Source organism: Phyllopteryx taeniolatus, chromosome 1 (genome assembly GCF_024500385.1).
Source record: "Phyllopteryx taeniolatus isolate TA_2022b chromosome 1, UOR_Ptae_1.2, whole genome shotgun sequence".
In the NCBI taxonomy this organism is placed as follows: Eukaryota; Metazoa; Chordata; class Actinopteri; order Syngnathiformes; family Syngnathidae; genus Phyllopteryx; species Phyllopteryx taeniolatus.
The window spans coordinates 28571932-28591338 of NC_084502.1; the positions used below are offsets into that span (position 1 = coordinate 28571932).

The 19407-nt window shown below is 41.5% G+C and overlaps 1 protein-coding gene across 4 annotated transcripts in view; it reads left to right on the forward strand.

The window, feature by feature from the left end:
* nid2a (nidogen 2a (osteonidogen)) overlaps positions 1-19407 on the forward strand; it is a 70456-nt gene that overhangs the window by 6059 nt on the left and 44990 nt on the right. For all 4 annotated transcript variants that reach the window (XM_061785901.1, XM_061785892.1, XM_061785919.1 and 1 more), the window contains 3 exons: positions 2418-2537; positions 13832-13933; positions 14085-14224. In XM_061785901.1, coding sequence (XP_061641885.1) covers positions 2418-2537; positions 13832-13933; positions 14085-14224 — 362 coding nt within the window. The remainder of the gene's footprint in view (positions 1-2417; positions 2538-13831; positions 13934-14084; positions 14225-19407) is intronic.

Genomic DNA, 19407 nt, shown 5'->3' on the forward strand with positions numbered 1-19407 from the left:
TTATAAACTCAATCTTTGTAAAATAACAAATTAAGGCAAATTCAACTCCAAGAAATGGTTTTATACTGTTTTGTTTCTACTTGTTAAGCAGCACAATACTCGAGGCTCACCAGGCAGATTACAAAAACAGGAACAAGGCTGCAGTGGATATAAAAAGTATACACACCCCTGTTCAAATGCCAGGTTTTTGTGCTGTAAAAGAATTTTGACCAAGATAAATAATTGTAAAACTTTTTCCACCATTAATGCGACATAGAATTTGTACAATTCAACTGATTTATTTTTTGTATCCAACCCTAACCCTAACCCTGAAATCAACTTGAATGTGATTGACTTGGACTTGACGTTTAACTTGCTGCCTTCTTGGCCAGGTCACCATGGCAAAAGAGATGTTCTGTTTTAACTGGTCTTTTACCTGGTGAAAAAAAAGTTTTAAAATAAATAAAATAAACAAAAATGAATCTGGTTGCAGTGCGGTGACTGGTTAGAGCGTCTGCCTTACAGCTCTGACGACTGGGGTTCAATCCCCGGCCCCGCCTGTGTGGAGTTTGCATGTTCTCTCACGAATGCACTCCCTCTCATAACTGGCATGTGGCTTTGTTCAGAAGTAACAGATCACATTCAAACTCATGTTCAGTGGGAGTCCACACACACACACACGCAAGGTGTTTTCTCAAGTTAGAAGTGGGCTGAAAGTTTGAAGTTGAAGTTTGGGCAGTGACCAAACTACCGTGCATGTTGAAGCTTTTGTTTTCATAGTCTGTAATGTAAACACGAATCGCGCGCGGCTGTCACGACACACTTTGATTGGCTTTCTTGTGTCATTTGATTGGTGAACTAGAGTCAAACGTCACTGTGGGAATCACTGTGCATTAGAGCACCGGCGCCCGATGCGGAAGTTGAGAACAAAAGTCTAAAAATAGATTGCGCATGCAATTATTGATAAATGAAAGTAGCGAGCGCTATGTAGATTATTGTAACGGAGTAAAAGTACCGTTTCTACTTAACATAAATACTCGAGTAAAAGTAAAAAGTATGCTTCATTAAAACTACTCTGACAAGTACAATGTAACCAAAATGTTACTTGAGTAAACGTAACGGAGTAAAAGTAGCGTGTTCCTACCCACCTCTGAAGGCAGAACACACCTACCATTTAAAGTCCCTTTGATTAACCCCAAATACATTTTTTATTTATTTTCTTTGAGGCATTTCCTTACATTCATTTTTGCTTTCTAGTAGAAGCCTGAAGGTTTTATGCTCACCCTTGACAACTATTTTGAAATTCCCTCCACCTTGACTAAGACTCTATTTCCATCTGAAGAAAAACTGCCTTAAAGCATGATACTGCATGAGACTTTACAACTTAATTGAAAAAAGAAATTAATTTTTTTTAAAGTGGGGAAGTAAAAATTAATAACAGAAATAATGGGGTTGCACAGATCTGCACACCCTCATATGACTCTGATGTTACTGTGCTATGAATTCACCAATCGCATCCAAACTCATGCCACCTTCTAAAGTGCTTCTGACTAAACTCAAATAAACTTCTGATGTCACAGTAGGGTTTTCCTGACGTTGTTTTGCTTTCTAGTACAAGCTTGAAGGTTCAACCTTGGTTTCATCACACATTAATAAAATGTTACGGACCAATGAAACCAATGCTGAACCTACTGGCCATAATTCCAAAAGTGCAAACACAGCACTGCTCATCCCCAAAAGAACAGCATACTTAAAGTGAAACATGGTGATGGTGGCATTATGCTTTGGGAATGTTTGTCTCAGCTGGAACTGGGGCCTTAGTTAAGGTGAAGGAAATTGCAAACAGTTCGAAACAGCAGACAGTGTTGGTACAAAATCTTCAGGCTTCTAAGGAAGCAAAAAATGTTAGGAAAAGGCTGCTAGAATATCTGAACTTTATTTGGGGTTAATCAGAGGCACTTTAAATGGTTGCAGGTGTGTTGTGACTTCCATTTAATTTGAGTTAGAATGTGATTGGTTAACTCTGAACACAGCCACATCCCAGTTATAACGTGTGCATCACTTTATTCCAGTTGTTTACTTTTACTCGAAAATATTTTTTTTAATTCAATGAGTTGCACAAGTTATAGGTAACATGAATGGTGGAAAAGGTTTTTAAATTCTTTTTGGGTTTGGTGTCCTTTTTTTTTTTTTTTTACACCACAAAAACCTGGCATTTGAATAGGGGTGTGTAGAAACGTGACCTAGTTGTGCATATGTTTAATATTCTAAAGTTTTGTTGAGCCCGGAATGGCAAATTTCCTTCCCTTACACCAAAAAGATTTCAAATGTTTTCTAGGACTGTTTTTGGCCTTGCACATTTTAAATAACTAGAACTGCTTTTTTTCTTTTCTCTTCCCGCGTCCACCATGTGTTTGTTTATTCATCTGCTCACCTAGGAAGTCCACCAAGGGTTCCCGGACGCCAAATTCACACCCACCCACGCTGTGGTGGCAACGTGGGAGAATGTGGCTGCATATGAGGAGCCAACTCGAACCAGTGGGGAGGCGTCGAACAAGGTAAGATACATCCGGAGGACTTGAGTTCACGAGGAAAACACACAGTGAACAATTAGGCCAAATTCCTGGAGGCTTTGTACTCATTCCTCATCTTCTAATCTACCTCTTAATGTTTTAAAGAGGTCAGAGGTCATCTTTAAGGGCCAGCAAAAAAAAATTCCCTCCCTTCCCTTTCAGTTTACACACAGGTAGACACAAACTGTCTCAATCCCAAACTCTGTTGGTGACCACTTCCTCCTTTTGTTTGATCTTCCCATACCAGTTAATAATTTAACAAATGGTAGTCCTTTTTAATAAAAGCTGGGGAAAAGCTCCACCTGAGGCTATCTTAAAAATGTATCTCTGAAAAAATACCTGAATATGTATGCTGGAAGAAGATCTAAATTAATATTAGTTGCCTCTGCCAGGGGTTTGCACGTTAGTGAGTTTTGTATTTTTATTTTTTATTGTTGTAGGGAGTCGAATTTCACATTTTTGCATGTTAGGCCAACCAGCAATACATTAACCTAATATTTTAGGAGGCCACAATGCAGACTACATCTACTCCAAGAAACGGTCTACTGGAAGTCGAAATGTCCCCCCCAAAAATAAATAAAATAAAAACAATTCAAGAAGAAACAGAACCTTTGAGCAATGTCACTGAATGTATCACCACTCAATGTACATGTACAGTACAATACACCCAAATGCTCTGCCAAGCGATTTAGTCAGTGGTGGGAAGTAATAAAGTACAACTATTTCTCTCGTGCACTTAAATAGGATTTTTAGGTATCTTTACTCGAGTATTTATTTTTCTAACAATGTTTTACTTTTGCTCCCTACGCATGAAAACAGGTACCCTTGCAGTGGTGCCTTAAGATACGAGTGACCCGACTCACAAGTTTTTCGAGTTACGAGCCATTGTTGGGCTAAATATTTTAGTTTTGACTTGAGAGCAAAAATTTGAGATACGAGCACCGGATGCTGGCAGGGTACTCAACTCAACTCACTTCACAAGAAGCAAGAGTTTGCGAGATGGGAAACAATTCTTTAAAAAGTAGCTTCACACTATTTATTGCCACTCTCACCACAATATAGGCGTGTTACTTTTTTCAACAATACGATCTAAAAAAAAGTCAACCACGGTTAAGATTTGGATTGAGGGTCGGTATTGTATATAATTGACAGTACAAATTCATTTTTTCTTTTTACTCATGTACTTAAGTACATTTCAGAGCCGGTACATAAAAGCACATCTACCAAATTCTTTCTATCTTTACATTTCTGGCACATTAGATGGATAGATGGATGGATGATGGAGGGAGTGGTTCGAAGAAAACCACAGGGGATCGCTCTGTGTCTTGCCTTCCCATCTGTGTTTGTCTTTGCTTGTGTTTCACAGGCTGTTTTATCTCGGGCCTCAGCCCTCCTCTTCCCCCAACCCGACGGAAGACACTATCAAACGTGCAGATATTAAATAAAATGCTAATCTCTTAGTGATGACAATTGCGTTGAAGCTGAAGACTTTGTGAGAATAGCGACGCGAGCCTGTGAACATATTAAATTGTTGAACATGTGTTAAGAGGAAGTTGTGGGCGGGGGTTGAATGGTCTTGCCCGTCCCAGCAGTCTGGGGGTCTCTGGACTGATAGCATCTTGCTTTGAAGAGATTAGCCGGAGGTGCTGGGTGGAGTTCAGTGGGGGTGGAGTGTTGGGGGTGTGTGAAGTGATTAAGCGGAGTCCTGTGTGCCCGTCAGGATGTGTATTAGAGGGGATGCTTGTTCGGTCGGGGGAAGGGGGTCCATGGTCTGCTGTAGAGATGACACTGCATGAAAATTTAATATCACGATTACATTCATCAAAATGATCACTGTTATCAGTAATATCACTGATGCTTATCTGCTGCTTATTGTACAATGTTTATTTTATTTCTTCTTAGTCTATTATATGTTTATTTTATTATTACCAGCTATGCGTCTTGTTGCACCATCGGACCTAGAAGAATTTCTAGTTGTGAATGTACATTTTACTGACAATGGCAAAAACAAAACAAAACGATTGCGATTGTTTACCAATTACCATTACCACAATATTGCTAAAACAAACAAACATACAACTCTAGAAAAAAGTAAGAGACCGCTTCAAGCTGTTTATTGCCACTTATTGTTGTAGTTTACTGTCAAACTTAACATAAAACAAAGAAAATAACTGTTGTATTAAAAACAAACAAATAGCTGAGACTTTAAGTCTGCTAGCATGTTAATGCTAACATATAATGGGAAATGCCATAGATATGCTAACCAATAGCATCTATGTTGCCATGTTATAACCCTTTAAGCAACAGATATTTGAACACAAATGCTGGAGAAACACAAGCAGAGAATATAATATAACAATGCTCACAGGCATATATCCTTTTTCCATTGCGGAGAACAACTAATATTACTTCTGAGGAGTTGGGACTGAGTTGTCTCCATGTATATCAGTACGTCGATTTTATACTGCCCCCAGGTGGCCAAGGCATACACACCAGCAGGAGCAGCATAATGTCCATTGAATTCAAGCAAAATGTGTCGCAAACATTGTTTACTTCTTTACGTTCTATTTTTCCTCAGTAAAATACAATTATTTTTTTTTTGTCTTGAGTTTGTTGTCACATTTCTGTCGGGCCAATTATATATTACTCGTGCACTCACTGTAGTAGTCTCGCCACGCTGCACTATTTGCATATCTGTTGTTGACCAGTACTGGCCACTCATGCCAGAGTAGCATCTGCTCCATTTGCACACTGATTGAGGAGTATCTGCACATTTGCACAATCAACATTGTCCCAGATTATCGTACTACTCGCTTGAAGTCTCGGCGCCCTTTGCACAATGGTCATTGCACCGGACTATTGCAATATTAGTCATTCAAACTACTCTAAGTACTAAAGGACTCTGCATCTTTTTGCACAATTGTCAAAAAAATAAATAAATAAATGTACCGGCATTACCAGATAACTAGCAACCCTTTATTGCTCTGTGACTTTTTTTTTTTTTTTTTTTTTTTTTTTTGGTCAATGTCTTTATGTCTCAAAAGTGTTCTCTGTCAATTGACTGTCTGTTGTCGTACTAGAGCGGCTCCAATTACCGGAGACAAATTCCTTGTGTGTTTTTTGGACATACTTGGCAAATAAAGATGATTCTGATTACATTTTTTTGTAAATACAAATATTGTCATGTATTTGCAGAAAATAAAAAAAATGGTCAAAAGACCCCAAAATATCCAGTGTTTTTGGTCTCTTAATTTTTTTCCAGAGCTGTACATATTCATCCCAAAGCACTGCAGCAGCCCTATAACCCTAATGTGGCCCCCAAATAATATTGCAGTATTCCACTCTTTTCTTACCTGGAAATGCAAATGAATTTTGTCTTCCACTTGATTCCACTTTTCCTGTGGCTTTTTAAACTGTGTCAAAGCTATATGTCGTTGTCGTTGATGTACTTTTGCGTCTTCTCAGTGTGTATTTAGACTTTCATTTCCCCCCCTGTGTAAAACAATAGGAACTATTATGATGATCGACACGGGTGTTCTTACTGGCTCAAAGCCGATTGAACATTTGGAACTCCTTTCTCTCACAGTGTTTGTCAGGTCATGAGGGAATACAATGACACCGACTTAAACAATTCCTCAAGAGGTTCCTGTGTGTTGTTGTTCACCACATAATTCGACAGAACGGCGGCATGTTTATGTACAACCTATAGTGCTAGTACTACCTTACGAGGCTACATAACGTTTTGTTATGACAAACGAGCCTTATTGTATTAAAAGTACGTGAACATACCTCAAGCAAGCCTTGAATTAAAGTACTCTCCCGAGCACCGGTGACCACCAGCACACGTTTTTCCCCAATTTGTTCTTATAATACAGTCTGTGCGATCCATTGTTGTCGTCGTCGCCATGGTAACAAGTATATCACGTTGCGTTTGAGTTGACAAGATAAAGCCCAGTGATGGTAAAAGATTGGATGCGGTGGTGTCGGAATACAAGATTTTATTGCAGTAGTCTGACATAGTGCAATCGTGAAAGACCAAATTTGTCTTGTAGTCTGATCCAGGCATTACGTGTTGTCTGCCTCGGATGTGTTGTCTGTCCCACACTGCCGACATGTTTTTGAAAAAAACCAAACTATTGGTTGTCAGATATTTACAATACTACGTCAAAAGACACGCGACAAGGCAAAACATAAACTAGCTTTTGGATTGAAATATACTGTTAACAATGGCAATGCGGTGTAAATGTCTTTTACGGATCCGATCAATGACGTCATTGAATGCTAATTATCGGCTGATACTGGTCAAGCCAATCAGGTAAAGTCTATTTTAGAATATTTTTTTCCCATTGGATGTACATTATTTTGGCATGTCACACACACTGCTGTGCTAACTACAGTGTGTGTAAGAAATGGTTAAATGTTAATTAATAATTTTTTTCATGGTTACATTACATGTTATGGGCAATACCACAACTATTTATTTATTTCATTTTGATCATGTATATTTTATTTTCGTGTTCAAATGTAACATTTTGCATGTTACTTCCTTGAAATTGCTGTCCACCCATTTAGGGGTAACAGCCCCTTTAAGAAACCCTCTGATGTTTTCAGTAATATTATGACCAGAATTTCGCCTTTCTTCGGTTGAGGCTGAAACAGTGGGTAGTTGAAGAATAAATACTTACACTTATGTTTTGTAATTTTCAACATATGTGTAGTTGGCTTAAAACAACCACTCAGTCATAGCGAAATATCAATTGATATAAAAACCTGTCGGATATTTGAAATATATTTGTTAAGCTTGTTAAGCTCATCTTGATTATTTAATTATTATGCTAAGTTGAAGGTCCACCATGTGCTAATTATATGCTTAACATTAGCCCTCAAAAAGTCCATCATCATCAGGCTCACATATTTTGCTGTTTGCATGTACATCACTGCTTGCAGTTCACTTATTAAAAAAAAGTGTGGGAGCTTGACCAATATACATTCCAAACGGTCTACTTAATACAATGTAAAGTTCAATTAAAAAATCTCAAATTTTTTTTTTTTTTTTTGGGATGAAATCGGAAAGTAATGGCGATATTGACTCAGTACACATTGACTAATAGGGCAGCTAGTGTATTTAACAGTTGTCTGCAATGTTACTAAGCAACCAATTATGTACTTGACTATGTTACATTAAATTTGAGTGTCTCAACTGTCAGCAAGGTACATGCACAGGTAGTAGAAGCAAGGCAGTTCCCATGATTGAGTTCTTGGTTCCAACTTAAGTGACTGTCCATAGGTCGAGGTTCAGTCATTGGAAATCAGTTCAGTAAGTGAGTAAAAGTGCTTACCAAAGCGGTGGTTTACGTAATACTGATTTAACTGAAAACAGATGAGAACTGTTATTTTGGGTCGTTTGCTTGTTTGATGTTGAAGCAAAAAAAAAAAAAAAAAACTTTTTGAAAGGGGAAGGAGGTCAGTGTGAAAAGAATAGTAGAATTGGTGTCCAAAATGTGGACACCCTGACGATTACTACTACTAATACTAGTACTCTTCTGATAACAGAGAACATGCACAGTGTTTATTTATTTATTGAATTTATTATTTTATTTATTTATGCAAACTTCTCTAGTGGACTTTCGGATTTGTGATTTTTGCTATTGCACACTTTTCACCCTCTTCCACAACAAGCTACTTGCTTGCATCTGGAACATTCATAGGCAAACAAACAAACAGTAGATAGATAGATAGATAGCTAGATAGATAGATACTGTAGAAATATTGCTTTTACCTTTTGTATCCCCAGTGAAAGTGCATCCAGTCTCATCTGTCTGTTTTTTTTGTAGAGTCCATGATTATTGTGACAAAGCTTTTCAAGTTTTCCTGCTGTACCTGAAGTAGTGCTGTGAAAATGTCCTGTCGTCGCAGTAGGCTTCTTTATACTCAGGCGCTCGCGCGGCCGACAATGCCCGCATTGCATCACGTGACCGATGCATTGGCCCGTGCGGCCCCTCTGCGTCGTTCAATCACCTGTGTCAGCGAGCTCCTTGTCTGCTTTCATATCTGCATTTCCTGTGGCGGAAAACAGCTGCATTTTATTTTGAGACTCCTGGCAGTTGTCCGTTTCTCAGATTTTTCCCCAAAAGACGAATAATCGCCGTGCGGGTTCCGTGAAGGCGCAAGTTAGTCGGTAGCCATTTTAGTTGTTTCATTTACAAGTATGTTTTTTCAATTTTAGTTTGTTATTTTTTAAATATTTGTTGACTATAACATTGGTATGCATAATATGCTTTTGCTTTTTGCAGATCAGTGTGACTTTGCTGTATGTACTTTGTATATAAAACCTTTCAAAAAAAATTTTTACTCGGTCGCTATCACATAGACAAATAGTGACAGACGAACATTTTACAAGGTGACCCAACAGCAAGCGATTGTTGGTGGTCACAGAGACTATAAAGTGTGTGTGCATGTGTCTGTATGCCTTCTCCCACACACCCACTGTTCCGCTTGTAAAGGAAAGGTGACAAAAAAAGCCTTTGTATTTTTTGTGTGGGGTGTCTGTGTGCTGCAATTAGTTGTTCTTCACCTGTGTGTCAAACACACACCTACACAAAGGGACACTCAGTGCAAATTGGCCTGGGGGTGGGTGCAGAGTGTGAATTTTTGTGGTCAATGTTAGGGTCTCGTGTATAATGGTCAATAGTCAATAGTGTACATTATACATGGGTATAGGGGAAAATGAATTTTTTTCTTTATAAATGTATGCTTCCATCTAGAGGTTATGAAAAAGCTGTACACTTTCATTCTAATATACCACCGCCACCTAGATGTTATGAAAAAGGTGTAGCCTACACTTTCTTTCCAATATGACAGGGGTACGTATGACTGCACATATGTACTGCTCATAAGTTTACATACCCTGGCAGGCTGTGAAATATTGCTTTTTTTCCCCCCCAATACGACTGATGACTGAACAACAACCACCATTAATTTCTTTATGGTTATGTTTTGTTTAATGATAATGCTTTTCTCAAATGCTTGACAGTTTAATTTGAATCCCATTAAAATACAATTAAATGTGTTTCGCCTGGCCCATCATGTTTTATCTAAATAATTGTACCCATCTTACAAATTCTGCCTGGGTAATCAAACATATGAGCACAACTGTGTTTTCTCATTTACTAAATAAAAGTAGCCCTGTAAATTTCAAAATAAGAGCAAGTAAATGAAAATAAAGTATTACATGTTCAAATAAAGTACTTAACTTCAGAATAATTCTTTGAAAAAAACCTAACAAAGTACAGATAATACTTCATGTTTTGATCATAGAAGTAGAAGCATAATCATGCATTTTAAAAATGCATTATACATAGGTAGAAGGGTTTTCCAGAATTTTGAGGTCAACTTTGGGGGTGCGTATTATACATGGGTGCGCATTATAAGCGAGAAATTACGGTAGGTCATTTTTATCTAATTTGATAACGCTGAAGACACTTGTTAAAATAAAAAAAAAAACTAACTCATTTAACAATTGTTTATGTTGCCTTGGATTAATATGGGGCGGCACGGTGTGCGACTGGTTAGAGCATCAGCCTCACAGTTCTGAGGACCCGGGTTCAATCCCCGGCCCCACCTGTGTGGAGTTTGCATGTTCTCCCCGTGCCTGCGTGGGTTTTCTCCGGGCACTCCGGTTTCCTCCCACATCCCAAAAACATGCATTAATTGGAGACTCTAAATTGCCCATAGGTGTGACTGTGAGTGCGAATGGTTGTTTGTTTGTTTGTATGTGCCCTGCGATTGGCTGGCAACCAGTTCAGGGTGTACCCCGCCTCCTGCCCGATGATAGCTGGGATAGGCTCCAGCACGCCCGCGACCCTAGTGAGGAGAAGTGGCTCAGAAAATGGATGGATGGATGGATGGATTAATATGGGTAAATGTTTCCTATGCTGAAACAGCCATGCTTAAAGTCCTTTTTTCAAAACGTTATTGATGATTTAAACTTTTAGGCATTCATAGTGAACCCAATTCTTATTGACAGACCAAATGATGGTGGCCAATTGAAATACAATTATTTTTTTAACAGTAAAGACAAAAGTGCATAACGGTAAAAGACATAAACAACTTCATAAAAATCATGAGTTGTGCTATTTACATGTTGCTCTTCAATCTCTGCGGGGCCAAGTTCATAAATGATCTGAACTACGCATTAAACCCATTACACTCTTTATACAATCGTAATAACGGTAAAGACATGCAATAGTTCTGACACTTTCACAAATTGATACATATTCATATTTAAGAACTAAAACCATTTATTTTGCTGTCTGCTATTGCAAAATGACTGCGTCGTCCTCGCACTTCAGCTCACAGATCCCTCTGGTGTATTGCAACAACATAATGAGGCTCTCTCCAGTGACATTAACGGTAAAGACAACTTGAGTGACAAAGTTTGTAAAATAACTCAAAAAAGGAACACTGAAGACACTAAGATGGATTTGTGTTAATTTACATGGAAAACGCATATTAAGTAAGAGGAAGAAAATCCATCCATCCATCTGAGCCGCTTCTCCTCACTAGGGTCGCAGGTGTGCTGGAGCCTATCCCAGCTATCATCGGGCAGGAGGCGGGGTACACCCTGAACTGGTTGCCAGCCAATCGCAGGGCACATACAAACAAACAACCATTCACACCTACGGGCAATTTAGAGTTGTCAATTAACCTACCATGCATGTTTTTGGGATGTGGGAGGAAACCAGAGTGCCCGGAGAAAACCCACGCAGGCATGGGGAGAACATGCAAACTCCACACAGGCTAGGCCGGGGATTGAACCCTGCTCCTCAGAACTGTGAGGCAGACGCTCTAACCAGTGGTCCACCGTGCCGCTGGAAGAAAATCTTATATATCAAAAAACAAAAAACAAATGAAACCTCATTTCGGACAACTAACAGTAAAGACATTTTGGCATCAAACGTTTGAAAAATATTACTTGAGATTATTTGTTTTCTTAGAAATGATGATCTTTTGATGGATAACAACTGGCAATAATTCAAATACTCATCAATAAAATTAATTGATTTTCAAAAAGAAATTCTGTGGGCCATGTCTTTACTGTTATTGGTCAAATTATATGGAAAAAAAAGAACCCATGTGTCCTTCCACCATTCTTTTCTGGCCGCCTACCTACACACATCTGTGTTTGTCAGTCTGTTGACAACAGTATCATCTATCTATCCATCTATCCATCTATCCCCATTATCACTCACTTGTTTACAGTGGTTATAAAAAATTCTACACACACCTGTTCAAATGTCAGGTTTTTGTGATATAAACAAAATGAGACATAAATTATTTCAAAACTTTCCCCCATTAATGAGACCTATATCTTGTACAACTGACTTGAAAAACAAAACAATCTTTTCGTGCAAACTCTTATAACTGGTTGTGCTCAGAATTGATGGCCAAACTCATGTTAAATGGGAGTAAGCACACACCTGCTTAAAGTGCCTCTGATTAACACCCCAAAAAGTTCAGCAAGGCTTTTCCTGACATTTTTTTTTTTCGCTTTCTAGTAGAACCCAGAAGGTTTTGTGCTAACATTGACCGGTATTTTGAACTGTTCATAGTTCAACCTTGGTATAATGAGACCATAACAAAATCTCCCAAACACGTGCAGGAAAATGTCATGTTCTCATGAACTCAAGGTTTAAGAGTTTGTCTATAATTACAAAAGATATTTTGGAGCAAACACAACACACTTCACATCACCAAAAGAGCACCATACCTGCAGTGAAGCATGGTGGTGCCAGCATCATGTTTTGGGCTGATTTTCTTCAGCAGGAACTAGTGCCTTAGTCAAGGGGGAGGAAATTACGAACCCTGTAAAATAGCAGTCAGCATCAGCACAAAACCTTTAGGCTTCTGCTCAGAAGGAAAAAATGTCAGCGAACGCTTACTAGAACAGCTGAAATTTATTTTGGGTTAATCAGAGGCACTTTAAATGGTGGCAGGTGGGTGCTGATTCCCATTTAACAGGACTTTGAACATGATTGGACAATTCTGAACACAGCCACATCCCAGTTATAAGAGGGTGTTCACACTTGTGCAAACACATAATCTCAGTTTGTTATAAGTCACATTATTGGTGGAAAAAGTTTTATCTTGGTGTCATTTTTTTACATCACACCTGGCATTTAAACATGGGTGTGTAGACTTTTTATATCCACTCTATGTCATCTTTGATTGATTTTCCCCTTCAACATTACACCATGAATGTCACTGTATTAAACACAAAGCAAAAGCAGATTTCATACAGACACCCCGCAATCTCCCAGAGGAGACCCACTAATTAAAACAAGCCCAGAGGCTGCAAAACAACAGCAACAAGGAAGATGGTTTAAAGATGTTGTGGTAAACAATTAGGAATGCCACACATGTACCCTTTCCATGGATATAGGTAAAGAGACACCTGTGAGTCCTGCTCATATGTCTTTAACATCGCCATGAAAGATGTCCGCACACACAGGAAGACAGCTGTGCACATCATTTGGCTTGGGAATTGTGTGCACATGTGGTTGTCTGTACAGATGATAGTCACATGGAGTTACTCACAGTCCTCCTCCAAATATACTGTAGAAGCCTCTTCTTGCGTGCTCTGTGGAAAGGCCTTGAAAATGATTGGATTTTAATACAGTAAAATTCAATTCATCAGGAATTCCTGATTTTGGGGGCGATTTGGGGAGTGTGTATTATAACCGATATAAGCGTATCATACATGAGAAATTAGAGTATTCTTCTTCATTTGTGTCTGCATGACTGTGTTATACTGTCTGCCTCCCGGTGGCCAAGGCGGCCACACCAGAAGGAGCGGCACAATGAACTGCATTGCAGCATTAATAATGATGCACAAACATTTTCTTTAATTCTTTACATTCTATTTAATTACGTTAAATTAATCCATGCTTTTATTTCGTACGATATTCTAGAGTGCTATTTTTCCTCATTAAACACACACAAGTAAACATTTTTGGGGTGTTTTTTGGCGTGGCTGAAACACATTAATGGCATTTCCATTCAGTTATGAGCATGGTCACGTAACAAATTAAACTTGTATCTCAAGGCACCACTGTACAATGAAAGTAAAGGTTACAAGTTAAGCTTTAAGGGGCTACAAATCACTCTGAGAATTTGCTATATGAATAACATTTACTTTCTGAGGTACTTAAAGCTTGAAAGTAATGGAAATCACACTGTATTTTTTTTATTGAAGAGCAAACTCCCTCCCTCTTGTAAAGGTCAACACCTTCCAGGCTGTGATTGGTTACGACGAAATCGACTCGTACGTTCTCTTCCTCTACCCTGAGGGTGGCCTGAACTTCTTTGGGACCAGACCCAAGGTAAACTGAGCAGACACAAGGAGGTGCTTGTTTTTTGGTGAACACTCCCGCATGCAGATGCTCAGCATCATAGCTTAGCATCCCCCACACACCAATGAAAATATAACCTCTCCTGTCCAGACAAGTTTGCATTGTTTGTTTCTTTTCCCAGGAGTCGTATAACGTGGAGATAGAGCTTGCTGCTCGTGTCGGATTCAGCAGAGGAGAAATCACCTATCTCATTTTTTCCCGAACTGAGGGACCTCACTACAGTGTGACCAGCAATGAGCAGAGTATCAAACATCTTGACCAGTTAGTACAAACTGTAATAGCGCACTTCCTTTACTGGCACTGCTTTCAGTCATACATGTGTTTATATTTAGAACAGGGATGTCCAAACCTCTACAAAAAACAAAGGATGCAAGGGCTACTTTAACATTGTTTGACTTCAATTTATTAAACACATTGAATATGTCCCTGCACACATTCCGAACCAAAGCAAGAGTAATCTGTAGTAGGATGACAATATTAAAGGTCCCATATTTTACCAAACAAACATTTTCTAGTATTTGGGATGGTATATTGGCTCTATGGTGCCTCAGTAAACATGTCAAATATTAATTAAAATTGTCCACGCATTCCTGAGTTCCAGATGTTTTTTCTGCAGAGAGGCCTGAAATCAGGTCATTCCAATTTTTCAAGCTTATCTACGTCACTAGCCAAGATCTCCACCTACCTCTGCGCTCCAGAGCCAGCGCTGTCAACATAATAAACACGTGTGCTCTCACAAGTGGGTTTTCTGCACGGAAGCAACCAATCAGGGGAAAGGGGGCAGTCTTAGACCAATATGGACAATGTGGATACAAAACTGGGTCAAACAAAAGTAGCTGTCAGATGGGCCTTTTCTGGATACTTGTTCATTTTTTAAAAATGAAAGTGACATCTTTTTTTTTTTTACTAAGTTCATGTCAGAGAGTCACTCTATGGAGGGATAAATAGTCAAAATATGGGACCTTTAATGGAGTTACTTGAGGGTCATTAATGTGATTCGTTCATAAATCGGATCAAATCGGAAACCATTTTTGCTTCTGAAACGTAATTATCTTTATTTAGTGGGACGTTATGGGGGTTTAGATGGAGCCTTCTATTCCGATTATCATTGGTTTAGAAGCCCAAACCAAATGAAAATGCTCCATATAAGCACCTCCATCAAAATAAACAGGCGGAATCCAAATAGAATTTCATTCGGTTTCATGTGGTGGAATATTCCTTTTCCCAAACTGATCAGAAGTAAATTTTCACCATCGTAACCATCATTCGGAATAGAACTGGGAAAAGCTCTGTCTGCGCATGTTTCACCTCGACGTACAGTATATGCACGATAACGTCATTGTTTATGCACGACAGAGTTCTTGTTTTTAACTACTTATAACTTGTTTTTATCAAGCGTATTTTCAAAGCGTATAAAAACAATCTCAACTACTAGGCTGAATAGATGATGCACCTCCATCTTGATAAATGACATGACACTCACAACGAGGTGCGCATGTCACATGGCTGTTCCGAGTAAATGTAGCGAACAGGTATACACCCGATTGGAATATTTCACGTCACATGTAAACAGTTGACCAGAGACCTTTAATCAGAATAATTTAAATCAGAATGACAAAAAATTATTCCTGTAAACCCAGCTATTATGAAGAGAAATCCTGGTACTATTTTAAGTATAAATAGTTCTGTTGTGTCTTTGCCTATCTAAAAAAGCTCTACAGTGGTGCGTTGAGATACGAGTTGAATGCGTTCTGTGACCATACACAAAGCACTAATATATCAAATCATCGTTCCCTCTTGGAGTGAATGGAAATTACATTAATCCGTTCCAGTGCCCTCCCCCCAACAAAAAACAACAAAAAATGTTGTGCTTTGCTGTTTTAATGAGGAAAATAGCACCTTATAATATTGTACTTCATAAAAACATGGAGCAATATCATTATTAAATAGAAGGTAAAAAATGGAAGTATTTCTTTTACCATGATTAATTCCTTGCAGCTGCTGGTGTGCAGTATAATACAGACACGCGGACAAACGAAGAAGACTGACTCTAAATGACTGCAATAATATCAGTTGTTGTTTATAGAGGGTAACGAATATATGTCTTTGATTATTGCTATATAGTTTGTCCATATGTGTTGCTCCACCATTTGTGTTCAAATATCCGTTCTTAAAGCGCTATAACACTGCTACATACTGTAGGTGCTACTTGTTTAGCCTGTCTATGGCATTTCTCATTTTCTGTTAGCATTGAGCTAGCGAAAGGAAAGTTACGTTGCTAATCTGCTACTTCTTATAAGTGAAGTGAACTATACAGCACTGACATCTTATTTTTTTGCATGCAAAGCAAAATATCAGCCATACAATGGCTCGTAAAAACTCATAAATTGGGTCACTCTAATCTCAAAGCACCACAGCATATAAAACCATCCATCCATTTTCTACCGCTTATCCGAGGTCGGGTCGCAGGGGCAGTAGCTGTTGCAGGGACGCCCAGACTTCCCTCTCCCAAGCCACTTCATCCACCTCTTCTGGGGGGATCCCGAGGCGTTCCCAGGCCAGCCGAAGGCAGCGTATCCTGGGTCGTCCCCGGGGTCTCCTCCCGGTGGGACATGCCCGGAACACCTCACCGGGGAAGCGTCCGGGAGGCATCCGAATCAGATGCCCTAACCACCTCATGTGGCTCCTCTCGATGTGGAGGAGCAGCGACTCTACTGTGAGATCCTCCCGGATGACCGAGCTTTTCACCCTATCTCTAAAGGAGAGCCCGGACACCCTGTGGAGGAAACTCATTTCGGCCGCTTGTATCCGGGATCTTGTTCTTTCAGTCACGACCCACAGCTCGTGACCATAGGTGAGGGTAGGAACATAGATCGACCGATAAATTGAGAGCTTCGCCTTTCGGCTTAGCTCCTTTTTTTTACCACAACGGACCGATACAAAGTCAGCATCACTGCAGACGCTGCACCGATCCGCCTGTCGATCTCCCGTTCCATTCTTCCCTCACTCGTGAACAAGACCCCAAGATACTTGAACTCCTCCACTTGGGGCAGGATCTCATCCCCGACCTGGAGTGGGCACGCCACCCTTTTCCGACTGAGGACCATGGTCTCAGATTTGGAGGTGCTGATTCTCATCTCAGCCGCTTCACACTCAGCTGCGAACTGCTCCAGTGAGAGTTGGAGATCACGGCTTGATGAAGCCAACAGAACCACATCATCTGCAAAAAGCAGAGATGCAATACTGAGGCCACCAAACCGGACCCCCTCTACGCCTCGGCTGCGCCTTAAAATTCTGTCCATTAAAGTTAGGAACAGAATCGGTGACAAAGGGCAGCCTTGGCAGAGTCCAACCCTGCCGGATATGCGGACCAAACTCTGACTCCGGTCGTACAGGGACCGAACAGCCCATATCAGGGTGTTTGATACCTCATACTCCCGAAGCACCCCCCACAGGACTCCCCGAGGGACACGGTCAAACGCCTTCTCCAAGTCCACAAAACACATGTAGACTGGTTGGGCGAACTCCCATGCACCCTCGAGGACCCTGCCGAGAGTGTAGAGCTGGTCCACTGTTCCACGGCCAGGACAAAAACCTCACTGCTCCTCCTGAATCTGAGATTCGACTTCCCGACGGACCTTCCTCTCCAGCACCTCTGAATAGACCTTACTAGGGAGGCTGAGGAGTGTGATCCCCCTATAGTTGGAACACACCCTCCGATCCCCCTTCTTAAAAAGGGGGACCACCACCCTGCCAATCCAGAGGCACTGTCCACGCGATGTTGCAGATGCGTGTCAACCAGGACAGCCCCACAACATCCAGAGCCTTTAGGAACTCCGGGCGAATCTCCTCCACCCCTGGGGCCTTGCCACCGAGGAGCTTTTTAACCCCCTGGGTGACCTCAAACCCAGAGATAGGAGAGCCCGCCTCAGAGAACCCACACTCTGCTTCCTCATGGGAAGGCGTGTCGATGGAATTGAGGAGGTCTTAGAAGTATTCTCCCCACCGACTCACAACTTCCCGAGTCGAGGTCAGCAGCGCCCCATCCCCACTATACACAGTGTTGGTGGTGCATTGCTTTCCCCTCCTGAGACGCCGGATGGTGGACCAGAATTTCCTCGAAGCCGTCCGGAAGTCTTTCTCCATGGTCTCACCGAACTCCTCCCGTACCCGAGTTTTTGCTTCAGCGACCACCAAAGCTGCATTCCGCTTGGCCAGCCGGTACCCATCAGCTGCCTCAAGAGTCCCACCGGCCAAAAAAGCCCGATAGGACTCCTTCTTCAGCTTAACAGCATCCCTCACCGTTGGTGTCCACCAACGGGTTCGGGGATTGCCGCCACGACAGGCACCGACCACCTTACGGCCACAGCTCCGGTCGGCCGCCAAAGCAATGGAGGCGCGGAACATGGTCCACTCGGACTCGATGTCCCCCGCCTCCCACGGAACATGAGGAGGAGGGAATTGAAACTCCTTCTGACAAGGGATTCTGCCAGACGTTCCCAGCAGACCCTCACAATACGTTTGGGCCTGCCACGTTGGACCGGCATCTTCCCCCACCATCGGAGCCAACTCACCACCAGGTGGTGATCAGTTGACAGCTCCGCCCCTCTCTTCACCCGAGTGTCCAAGACATGCGGCCGCAAGTCCGATGACGTGACCACAAAGTCGATCATCGAACTGCGACCAAGGGTGTCCTGGTGCCAAGTGCACGTGTGGACACCCTTATGCTTGAACATGGTGTTCGTTATGGACAATCCGTGATGAGGACAGAAGTCCAATAACAGAACACCGCTTGGGTTCTGATCGGGGGGGCCGTTCCTCCCAATCACGTCTCACTGTCATTGCCCACGTGAGCATTGAAGTCCCCCAGCAGAACGATGGAGTCCCCAGCAGGAGCGCTCTCCAGCACCCCCGCCAAGGACTCCAAAAAGGTTGGGTACTCTGAACTGCTGTTTGGTGCATAGGTAGAAGCAACAGTCAGGACCCGTCCCCCCACCCGAAGGCAGAGGGAGGCTACCCTCTCGTCCACTGCGGTGAACCCCAACGTACAGGCGCCAAGCCGGGGGGCAATAACTATACCCACATCTGCTCGGCGCCTCTCACCGTGGGCAACTCCAGAGTGGAAGAGAGTCCAACCCCTCTTGAGAGGACTGGTACCAGAGCCCAAGCTGTGTGTGGAGGCGAGTCCGACTATATCTCGTCGGAATTTATCGACCTCACACACCAGCTCGGGGTCCTTCCCTGCCAGAGAGGTGACATTCCACGTCCCTAGAGCCAGCTTCTGTAGCCGGGGATCGGATAGCCAATGTCCCCGTCTTTGGCCACCGCCCAGCTCACACTGCACCCGATCCCAATGGGCCCAGGAAATGGTTAGCTAAGAAGAAGTGGGACACTGAGAGGACCGAGGAGAGGTGAAAGGAATACATTGAGATGCGACACAGGGC